The sequence below is a fragment of the Pteropus medius genome, unplaced genomic scaffold (assembly GCF_902729225.1).
Source record: "Pteropus medius unplaced genomic scaffold, Ma_sr-lr_union100, whole genome shotgun sequence".
In the NCBI taxonomy this organism is placed as follows: domain Eukaryota; kingdom Metazoa; phylum Chordata; class Mammalia; order Chiroptera; family Pteropodidae; genus Pteropus; species Pteropus medius.
Window position 1 is genome coordinate 5,975,401 of NW_024354886.1, and position 12,243 is coordinate 5,987,643.

The window sequence follows — 12,243 nt, forward strand, 5'->3', positions numbered from 1 at the left end:
GCCGAGGGGAAAGAGTGAGGTGAGAGAGGCAGTGGGGCCAGATGGTGTATGTCCAGTGCCGGAGACAGTTCCCACATATCCAGGCATGTCCCTTAAAACCCCCAGCAAAGCCCCCACTCAGAGGCCCTTGATGGAAGCAGGAGCAGAACAGCAGACATGGGGCGCTCTGCAGGCTGGGAGGAACTCCCCCCATCTTCTCCACATCGCGATGGATGGGCAAGGCCCACATCAGATGACAGCCAAAGATGCCACAGGATTATCTTAAATCCTGCTCCCCTCCCAGCATCCCTCTGGAGGACAATTCCAGGTAATCTCTCTCCAGAGGAGCAGCCATGTGGCCAGAAGAGGCGGCAGTGGCCCGGCATGTTCTTGCCTGTTCCCACCCTGCCCACCACGCCCAGGACCCGTCTGTCTGACTGTCTCAGCCACACAGCTAATCACAATAACACCTTACCCTGGCTGGGTACAGTGACGGCAAGATGTCGTTTAATTCTCTCAAGGGCCCTATGCCTGTGGGACAGAGCAGCCCACTGACCACAGAGGACACAGAGGCCCCAAGAGGGAAGGAACCTGCCCAGGGTTACTTAGCTGAGCCAGGTCTGGGTTCCACAAGCACCCTGGAGCAGAAGTCATCCACACCACCCGGGGCTGAGGACACAACCCGGGTCAGGAGAAAGGACCTGGAGATTATCACGTCCAATTCCCTCACCACACAGATGAGACCATGGCACAGAGAGGGGCTCTCACCCTGGGCCTCCTAACGCCTGAGGAAATTCTCTTTTCCTCCTGTTCCCTCGGAAAACGCCCAATCACACAGACAAAGAAAGCCTTGTGGCTGATGGAGAGTTTGGGGGAGAACTGGCCCCCAGCCAGAAGTGGGTGTGCTCCTGAGAACTGGGCGTGGCCCCCGGAAAATTAAGGGAAGAAGTTGTAAGAAAATGGCGACACTGCAAGCCAACGGGGGATCCACAGACAGCAGCGTGAGGGCTGCAGGCAGCCTCGTCTGACCCAGCTCAGTGGGGCTGAATGGGGCTGAATGAGTTCAGTCCCATGCCCAAGACTCAGCAGCCCAGGAGGGAAGTTTGCACTGGGAGTGGAGGTCTTACCTCGGAACTTCTTAGGGGGGTTGTCCAGGTCCCCAGCTGCGGGTTCCACCACACAGCGGTCATCCACCAGCCTGGGGGACAAGGAGCTCGGTCAGTGGGAGAGAAGAGACATATCTCCCCACAGTACCCCTCCCTCAGGGCAGGGGGTCCCAGGGTACCAGGGAGGCCTCCAAAGAAACCTCTCCGTCACTGACGAACCTCTCACCATCAAGTCACTCCCTTTCCAGGCACAATGGTTAAAAGACAGGATCTCTTGGGGTGGGATGGTAGTCCCCAGGAAAAATCACAGAGACAAACCCAGCTCACTCCGACCCCCTGGCTGGCAGTACAGTTGTCCTATGGGGTTCTGCTGCCATTCTGGGCCGTCAAACACTGAGGATGCAAACTCCTATCATAACCCTGAGATCCTGCTGTCCAAACCTGAAAGGGCAGTGTGTGATGGAGGAGGGAGAGAGAAAGAAACCAAGAGAAATAGGAAGAAAAACAAAGAGCAAGGGAGAGTTAGAGCAAGGGAGGGAGAGACAGAGATGGAAAAGATAAATTGAGTCAGAAAGATAAACAGGATAAGAAACAGAGGCAAAGAGAGACAAGAGACAGATGGACAGATGAGAGAAGCTTATGAGACACCAAACTGAGGGGACAAGTCTTTGGGTCTCAAAGACAGGACAATAAACCTTGCGCCTTCCCAACCTCAGTCAGGCCCCATTTCATACCCTCCTCTTTGGCCATCCTTGGGCCTGAAATGCCCCCTTTACAGTCATGGCTAGGGTTAATCCTGAATCTCTGGAGGAATGAATGGGGGTCTGGGGCTTGGAGGGGAGCCAGGGTGGGCTGGGCATGAAGAGCATTGCAGGTTGCCAGGACCATCTCTGTAGAGACAAGAGCTCCAGGGACCTTGGAATTAACACCCACCCACCTATCCACTCGCCCATCCACCTACTCACTCATGCATTCATTCCTACATTTAAATGTCTTCAATGCCACCCCAGCCTCTAGAAAAGTAATGATGATAACCCACCATTTCAGAGGCCAACTCTATCGCAACACTTCACAACTTCTGAATTCTCACCGACATCCTCACAAGAGGCTAGTCCTTAGCACCATTTTATAGAGGAGAAAACTGGGTTTCAAAGCTAAATAGTTTGCTGAAATCACAGAGCTAATTCTAAACCCTTCTTCTGCTCCTCCCCTCCTTGGGTTGGCTAACGAATCCTTTTGGATCTGACCTCCATCCACTCCCTAGCTAGCCTCACAACTTCCTTGTCCCGGTCCTGCTAAACCTCCAGTTGATCCCACAGTACCTGGAGCTCTCATCTCTACAGAGGTGGTCCTGACAACCTGCAATGCCCTTTATGCCCAGCCCACCCTAGCTCCCCTCCAAGCCCCAGATCCCCTTCATTCTTCCACCCTCAGCCCCTCTCTTCTACTCTGTAAAGCCTTCCTTGGCCAGTACCCTCCTTCCCTGTGGGCCTCCCTCTCCCATGTTTCCACAGCACCTGGTCCTGGCCTCTCCTGCCGCCATGTCTCTTTCCCCTGCAACTACTTCTCATGTTTACACTGTAAGTTCCTTGAAGACAAGACCCTGTGTTTTTCCCTTTGGCATCATCGGCACTTTACAATGTAGTCCATAATAATAATAGCAAGCAAGATTTTGTTTCTAATGTTTTCCTAAGTTGTTTTTTTATTTTCTAAATCTACTTTGTTATTATTTGCATTTTACAGGCAGAGGAAACAGAGTATAGAGAGGTTAAACAACCTGTCCAGGGACACACGGCCAGCAAGCGGCAGAGCTGGGCTTTGAAGCTAGGCTGTGCAGCATCAAGCGGGTGCTGTGCAGGAGGCGGGAAGGCAGCCTGCTCTTCAAGGACACCCTCCTTGGTCTCCTTTCCTCTCCCCGGCCTCCAGCATTGGCTCAGTCCTTGGTCCTCTCCCCTTCTCCATCTGCACTCATGTCCTAGGTCATTTCGGCCACATTCTTGGGTTCAAAGCACCACTTACACACTCACTGATGACTCCTACACCCCCCTCTGCCACTTCTCTTCCCCCAAACTCCAGACTCATAAATCTCACTGCCTACTCCACATCTCCACTTGAATGTCCACAGGCATCTCAAACTCAGTAGTTCAAAACTGAGCTCCTAGTCTTCCCCCTAAATGTGCTCCTCTCTAAGTCCTCCTCATCTCAGTTGTTGGCAACTCCATCCTTCCAATTGCTTGGCCAGAAACCTTGGACCAATCCTTGGCTCCTCTCTTCCACTCACCCCTCACACCTACTCTGTCAGGAAACCCTATGGGCTCTGTCTTCAACATATATGGGGAATACAACCTCTTCTCATCACTGTCACCACCACCCAGTCCAGGCCTCCACCGGCCCTCACCTGGATTTCAGTAACTGCCTCCTCCTTGGTCTCCTGATGACTCCCCTTGCTCCCCCTACAGCCTATTCCCCACACAGCAGCAGATAAGTCCAATCAGGGCAGTGCTCTGCTCAGAACCCTAGAACCACTCATCTCAGAGTAAAAGCCAAGAACTGAGAATGGCCTGAAAGATCCCACATGATCCAACCCTCACCTCTCTGACCTCATCTCCAAACCCCTGCCCCCTGGCCTACTCTACTTCAATCACAGCCCTCCTCCAGGCCCCTTCCGAGACGTCTGGTACTGCCTCTTCCCTCGGCCTGAAACCCTTCCGCCCCTAGATACCCTTCTGGCTCCCTCCCTCACCTCCTTCACATCTTGGTTCAAATGATCTATTCCCCTAAATACCCTCCCTCCCCAATCTTTTTAAAACTGTAAACTGCCCTTTCCCACACTCCTCCACCACCCCCCTGCCTCACTGTTCTCCACAGTCTGCTGTACATTTTACTTATTTATTTTGATTACTGTCCCCCCAAACCTCAGGGGATGGAAGATCCATGAGGACAAAGATGTGTCTTTTTTGCTCTCTGCAGTATCTCCAGCAACTAGACCACTGCCTGGCTCAGAGCAGGCACACAGAAATACATATTGAGTGAATTCATTCATGTTACTAGCTGCTAAGGGAAGTACATAAGAAGCAAAAGATACGGTCTCTGCCTCAGGGAGGTTAAACTCTCATTGGGAAGACAAGTCACATATTCAAAAGAGTTAATGATATGAAGAATATGCACTGGCGCCGACTGGTGGTACCAGCTGTGGATTTCCTCCAAACTCAGGGAAGGGAGAGGTCAGAGCTTGGCCAATCACAGAAGGTGTGAAAGAGGCAGGAGCTATGCAGAGCCTTGAATAATTCATAGAGTTTCCTATAAGACATTAGTGAATCAGATTAGCAAAGTCCTGAAGGGAGGGGACCCAGAATGGATGTTTTGGTGGGGGAGGGGAGAGAGCATTGCCAGGGCCTCAGAACCAGCACAGCCAGGGGTGCTGGACAGCCATAGGGCAATGTAGAAGTTGGTACAGCTGAGGAGAGGCTGGGGTGGTGCCCCACATCCCCTATCTTAACCAGTGCACAAGGCCTTGTGAAGGCCCTTCCTCAGAGACTCTCTATCAGAGAAGAAACCCATCCTCACTCTAACTCTCGCATGCCTCATGAGAACACCTTGTCTGGGTCGCATGTGCAGGAAAAAGACATGCAAATTCAGGTGCCTGCCAAGCTTTTCCTAATCCCCCTAGTACAAATCCACCGGGCCATTATGTGAATGTCCATCTGTCCCCACGCACTCTGGAACAGCTTCTGAAGCCCTAAAGTCTCCAACTCAGCCCCTCCGCAGTGCCCAGGGGCCTAGAGAGAAGAAGCCGCTTAGAGAAGGGGAAGGATTGGGCAAGAGGGAAGCATGTTCTTCAGCATGAGAATTTCAAGCAAGGTTGGGAAGGAAAACATCCCAGAAGGGACAGGAATGGTCTGTATGAGGGACCAGAACAAAGAAGCAAGCCATGTGAGAGGATAAGAAAGACAGGGAGGCTCCTGAAGATATCAAGAAAATAAGGTCAATAGATGGGACTTTCAAGGGTTCTCCCAGATCTGACACTCCACATCCCTGTGGGCCTCCAACGAGCAGAATCAACATCTCCTGGGAACTCTGCGCTGCAGGTTCTGTATCCCTCTCCAAGAACCTCTAGAAGGAGCACCTTACGCTCCTCATCTTTTTGTTTCCCATTTGGTGCTTAGGGCAGCACCCCACCTAGCCCGAAGACAAAGAAGGCGGCCTTGTGCAGCATGTGTAGAGAGTCCCAAATGTCCCCAAGCTCGCCCAGCAAAGCCTCTCCTCCATTCCTCGCTACACACTCATTAGGACTGGGGCATTCCATGAAGGTGTCATCAGACAGGAGAGGGTGTACAGGAACAAGAGGGGTGTTGTGTAAAGCCATTAACAAGTAAGCAAGAAACCCCTTATCAGATGGGCTGCAGCTAGATTTGAGGCCAGAGTGAGGCCTCCTCTGCCAGGACACCAAACGGGTAAGTTTTGACAGAGGGGGAGCCTCGGAGAGTGAGGCGAGGACTTCCATTCCAGGCAGCCCCAGGTCCAGGGAGCAGGTGTGTGGTGGTAGGGAACCGCTCCCAGACCCGCCCTCTATCTCAGCTCTCCCCATCCCTAACCCAGCAGACCACAGACGCCCCCTCTGCGGGGCCCCGCCCCGCGCCCCAACAACCAAGCGAAACTTGCCGCCCCACGTGCAGCTGTCGCCTCCGCCTGCCTCCGACTGCCAGCAGCAGCCAGGAAGCTGGGCCTCTGCCCAGTGTGCCCCGGGGCCGGGCGGGCGACTTGCTGCCTTCACCCGCGCTTTCTTCCCCTGCCGGGCTCAGCTGCCCAGGGAGAGCTGCCCTAGGGGACCCCTCCCCACCTGGTGGCACCTGTGTCCTAGGCCACTGCCCCTCCCCCTTGGGGCATCTGTGTTTATTAAACTAACCCATCACAGATGTCCGGCTTCTGGTACACACCTGGAGCGCTGTAACCAGAGCCTAGCTCTCCAGGGGGAGGTGACCGTGTTGCTTCACTCCCCTACTCAGAGCGCCTCGGCTTCCGCTCAAGAAGTACCTACTCCCACTCTCCACCAGCCCACTGATCTCACCGTCCCACCTCCACACCTAGCACACACTGAAGCCCCATCCAGTCCTGCCATCTTCAAGGCGGGGCTTAACTCCCGCAAAGTCGTTGCCCAGTTCCCCGCCCACTTCCACCACAGGCATTGCCCCTCATTTAAAGGCAGATGGCACCCCAGTCTGTATCACATTAGAAGAAATGACTCTTCAATATGTGGTACAAGTTCTAATTTATAAATCGTTTCTACATCCAATACTTCATGCCAAGCTTAGCACAGTTCAGTGTGAGGTTCACAGAGCAGAAGGCACCGTGGTCACATATACAACCCAGGCCTTCATCCATTTAACAAAACCTTACCCGGAGGGGATTATACCCTAGATGTGGTCCCCGCCCTCAAGAAGCTCTTATCCACCATGCTGAGTGCCCTAAGGACAGGAGCCATATCCTACACCCTTGCATCCCACTCCGCCTTGTGGTACCCTCTGAGAAGCTGGTTGACAGATGTGCTCTCAGGGGGTGTGGAAGGCACTGTCTCTGAAATGCCCACGGGGTCTGTACCCCAAAACCCTGGTCTGAGAGAGAGAGGAAGGCAGATGTAGGCAGGGAGCTGGATGGCCCCATTCTCCTGAGGGTGGACTTTGAGTTCCAGGTGAGAGCCATGGAAAAGGCAGTGGGGTGGGTCAGTGCTGTCTAGAAAGATTAGATAAGGAGGAGGAAGGAGGCAGCTAGGAGTGGGGTGGGTGACTATTGGAGGAGCCTAAATCAAAGCCTGCACCTGCCAGGCCCCCATCCGAACAGCCACTGGAGGAGGAATCACAGACTGGGCAAATGTCCAAGGGACCCTAGACAGCACCTCCCCAATCCAGCTCAGAAACTGAGGCATGGAGGGGGAAACTAAGCAGTGCAAATCACATAATAACTTAGAGGAGCAGCCATTCCAGACCCCAGGTCTCCTGACTCCCAGCCCAGGGCACTGGCCGTCACCCCACAAATCTAGGCCAGAGCCAAGGAAGGCCACACCCTATGCAGGCACTGTCAGAACACTGAGACTGGCAGGGAGTGAGTGGGGGGCCTTGGAGTCCCCTTCTCCAGATACCCAAAGTCACACCCACAACATGGGATGGAGAGGAATATTGGTGGAAAATCCCAGGTTCACTGGCTCATCAGAGAAAAGAAATTCACTGTTGCAGCCCCGCACGAACATCTATTTACTTAACCTCTGCTATCTTTCTTTACCGAGGATCTGCCCTGTACCACCCAAGGGGCCACACAGTGTATGGAATTCCAAAACAAACATGCCTCATCCCTTCAGAGCTTAAGCCTAGAAAGGACAGTAAGCCACCCACTCAGAGAACCCCAAGAGTTTCACCAGTGAGGAATGCAGGTAGCAAAAAGGGCTGAACTTGGCCCAATAGAAGTAAAGGTCCCTGGGAGGCATGCAAGCCTTCAGGGCACTGGCTCCCCTCACCCCCAAGCCTGAATTTCTGACTCTCAAGATTGGGTGGGCTCTGACAAGTCCTGGGGTCTCAACAGGGCTGCTGGGAAAACAAGAAGACATATCTGTTAGGCCAAGGAGAAGAGGGACAGGGAGCAGGAGAGACAAGAGGGAAAGCTGAGGCAGAGAAGGGGTACAACCAGGGGCCACCCAGCCAGCCCTTACCTCACATGTTGACCTTACCAGGCCCAGGCTTCTCTCCTGGTCTCCATAACCAGGAACTGGACTCACAGTCTGTCCCACCTGACGTAGCTGCTAAGGCTATAGGCGCCTCAGCAGGGCAGACCCTGCAGCCCACCCTGCCCAGCTCCGGGCCTCCACAGAGCTCTCCGGGAAACAGCAGCAAAAGCAGCCCTCGCAAATCCAGAAAGTGAGGAAGTCTCTGCAGAACAACCACTCTGCCTCGGGAACTCAGTATCACGGTGGAAAAGAAAGAGGAGGGGGCAGGGCACCATCTTAGATGAAAGGAGATTTAAGAGGCATAAGAATTCCGTGTCACATGTGGACCTTGACAAGATCCTAACTTAAAGAAATCAGTGGTCAAAGACAGACTGAGGACAGTGGAGCACATCTAACTATGGATTGGGCATTGGGTGCTATTGGTAAATTATTAATTGGTGTGAAAACAGTATTGTGAATACATAGGAATATATCCTTATTTCTTAGAGATGTATAATGAAGTATTTAGAGGTGAAAACATGCAATGTATGTAATTTACCATAAACTACTTCAGCAAAAAAGAGATGCAGCAAATATGGCAAAATGTGTACAATTATTAAATCTAAGACATGGGCATATGGGTGTTCTAAATGGTCTTACTACTTTTCCTGAATTATATTCATGCCTCAGACTGGTGGTGAGGGGCCAAAGTGACAGGTAAAGGCCCCAGCTACCAAATATAAAGGCTCTGTAAAGTCTACCCATTGCCATCAGCAGCAGCATCTCTGAGATCTAGACTTAATTTTCCCTCCCATGACCTATATCATCCATTTCTAGACTCACCCTAGAGAGGATGGCTCCCCTGCAGACTGGAGCAAGGGGGTGATGGCGTGATGGCTGGCTGGCTGGCTGGCTGGCTGAGTAATTTGTGAACCAAATGTGCACAGGTGTCACCCAGAGCACCTGCAGCTGCCCCCAGGCTGAGATTTATAATCCCTGCCTCTCCTGGCTCTGCCCACCTGCCAGCCAAAAAATACTTTTACTCACCTTCACATAACACTGTGATCATTCTACTACCCCACTCGATCCCCTGCAAGGAGTCCCTCCAGCCTGTCTGCCCACATGGAAACCCTCTACAATGTGTTCCCACCCAGCTCATACCCTGGGCTCACTGATGTCAAGGCCCTGCCTCATGTCTGCCCCCATAGTCCCTGGTGTAAAAGGCCCTGAAGACTCCAATCTGAGGACCCTTTGCTATATCACCTCAGGCAAGTCATTTAGCCTCATTAAGCCAAGGGTTGTCACTGCAGGTACAAATGTCGGGTACTACTGCCACTCCTGGCACGACCAGCGTGACACACTCGGGGGGGGGCTCAGGGCTCACATGTGATGAACTTACTGGAGATTTAGGCTCTGTTCTCCTCCCCTCGCACCAGGCTCCTTCCCTCCTCTCTCACAGCCCCACTTCTAGGGAGGAACCCCCAGCCCCACATGTGGTGAAGTAGGGAGAGCAGGCCTGGGGTTGGATCGCAGGGATTCTAGACAAGTGCTCAGGGGTAAAACCCAGAAACCTCCCCCTAAACTGAGAGCGGAGAGCTGGTGTGACCCCACCCTAAAATCCAGCACATCACCCCACCCCCAACCCCAGCCACGGCCTCACCCACCCCACAGCCTCACTGGGCCAAGCCAGGGAGGGGATATGGGGTCTGGAATGTAGGGCAGGGCAGAGTGTGAGCAAGTGGCTATAGCAGGATTTTTTAGGCCAAGGAGTTGTATACAGCCTGGGTCCCTGGAGGCCCACAGTGGAACCGAGGGGCTGATTCTGTCCTCACAAGGCCCCTCTCTCCACTTCCCCGCCCCATGACAGCTATTGCACCCAAGCTCCAGGGCAGACGCTGGTCTTACTCCCCATACACCCTAGTGCAACACTCTCAAACTTGTCACATAAAGTAGACTATACCTCTTGGGGCACAGGGTCCGTTTCCACTGCCTCCACCACCAGAGAAATACACGGAATTAGAGAGAGCCTGTGAGGTAAAAGATGTGCCTTCCCTTTGATCTCAGAATTCCACTTTATCTTGAGAGGATAACTGGACAAGTATTCAGGTAGGTATGGACTAGAATGTTCAGTGCGATTGTCTATAATGGCAAAAAATTAGAAACAATCCAAATACCCAATACTACAGTTGCTTAAATAAATTCAGGTACATCATACCGTGGAATGCTATGCAGCCCTAACATTGGTGTGCTGGCATGGGAAAGACAGCTTATCATATCTCAAAAAAAGACAGGATACAAAGCCCTATGTAGTTTGATATCATTTCGTAAATGTTTATTTGTGTAGGTAAAAAGGCTAAAAAGTCCACATCAGAATGTGAATATAAGTCACAGTGGTATAACAGATCATTTTTATTTGAGTTTTTCAGGTTTACTCCATCAAGCCTATATTGTGCTTTAATCAGAAAAAAAATATGTATTTTCAGAAAATGAGTTGCACGGATTGGCCCAGTTGAGGCCAAGACCCTCCCTTGGGGCTCAGGACAGTGGTAATTCCAACATCTCATTCCAGTAAAATCACAATTAAGTGACAGCCAAGGGCATGTGTGAAATCTACCCCAAGGGAATGTGGTCTGCACAAGAGGGGTGCCTCCTGTGTCTCTAAGACTTCAGGCTGAAAGGGCTCTTACAGACCATCCATCTCTCCCAGTCTCCACTGTGCAGACTAGAACAGGCTGGAACTCTGTCTCTTACTACTGATTCCCCAATGACTAGAACAGTGCCCCACATAAAGTAGGCGCTCAATAAATGTTTGTTGAATGACTTAATGAAGTCTGACAAAGGCTAAGAGATGGGCTCTCTGAACCAAGAGGCAGGTAGACCCAACAGGTAGGCTTCCTCACAGCCTGTCAGCCTAGGGGACCCTTAGATCAGGGGTCCCAGCCCCAGGAAAACATTAAAATCACCCGGAAGCTTTTAAACAATTCAAACCTCAGACTCCCACCCTAAGAATGTTAATACAGTTGGTCTGACCTGGGACTTGGGAGCTGGAATTTTTAAAAAATACCCCCAGGGGATTCTCAGGTGCAAACAGCACCTTAGAAAGCAGGGCCGGCCAAAAGTCACACAGCGAGTTAGTGGCAAAGCAGGAGAGTCATGCCCCTAATTATCCACATTTATTGTTGTTACATGCCATTGAATCAGCTCCAACCCCTGGAAACCCTATGAATCAGTAATCGCCATACTGTCCTGTCTTCAACAGCCCTGCTCAGCTCCTGTAGACTCACATCCAGGGCTTTTATGGAGTCAATCCACCTCATGCACGGTCTTCCTCATTTCCTACTGCCTTCTTTTTTTTCCCAGCATTATTGTCTTTTCCAAAGAACCTTGTCTTCCACATTTTCTGGGTCCTGACCTCCAGTGCCCACCCTCCCAGGAAAGTGGGTCAGGCTGCAAGGTGGACGGGGAACCTCAAGGAGGGGCTTATGACTCTGCTCCCTGTGATCGCCCAGCCCACCCCATGCAATACAGGTCCAGAGGCCCTGAGAGCCCCCAGATGGTGCTCCAAGGCCCAGGCGTGGGTGGGCAGAGGCACTGTGACAAACGTTGGGAGCTCAGCTTCAAAAGCAGTTCGCCTGCACTTCTCACCTTACCCGCTGTGGTCTGGGGGCCGCCCCTCTTGGGCACGCAAAAGAGGTCTTCAAGGGACCGAGTGTGAGACTGGAAGGGGCCCACGCTGCACATTCAGAGGAAGTTCTCCACAGCTAGTGGCCTGGAGCCACATTAAATCCTAAATTTTTTGCTGACCCATCAGCTTCTCCAGCCTGGCACCTGCTGCCTCCCATCTACGGTGAGAAGTGAGACAGTGGCCCCAGCCACACTCTTCTGCCAAGAACAGGCGTGAGCCTGCTTTCCTTTCCCGGGCAAGGTCTCGACCTGCTCCAGCATCCACTCCCCAGACCCCTCCCATCCTCCTGACCCAGAGTTAATGTACAACCCTCACCCGGAGCTCTAATTATCCAGGCGGCTTTAATTGGCCTCCTCCACTTGGTCCTGCAGGGCCTGGCCTGAACCCAAAAGCTGCCCTAGACTCCCCCTCCTCCACCACTGCTCCCCACCACACTTCCTGGCTAAGCCAGCCTCTCTACCCTCCAAGAACACCCCGGTCTCCAACAAGTTCATTTCATCCAGCCATTACTGAGCACCTCTTGGACACCAAGCACTGGGCTAGCCTGAGAACTCAGTCAAATCAGCCTCTGGGGTTCACAGACTTAGGCACCAACAACCTGGGCAGAGGTAAAAGGAGGCCAGAGTTGAGAATGATCCTGGTGAAAAAGATCCTGGCAAGGAAGGAGCGAAGAATCACTTAGAGAAATGCTTCTCACACTTGGAGGCACCAAATCCCCTGGGGATCAGCATGCAGGTTCTGATTCAGCAGGACAGGCAGGGGTGTGAGATTCTGTTTTT

General features: G+C 52.4%; 1 protein-coding gene across 1 annotated transcript in view; it reads right to left on the reverse strand.

Annotated features, from left to right (window-relative positions):
- ITPR3 (inositol 1,4,5-trisphosphate receptor type 3) overlaps positions 1-12,243 on the reverse strand; it is a 64,416-nt gene that overhangs the window by 49,364 nt on the left and 2,809 nt on the right. Inside the window, 1 exon segment of the mRNA XM_039856152.1 lies at positions 1,107-1,177. Coding sequence (XP_039712086.1) covers positions 1,107-1,177 — 71 coding nt within the window.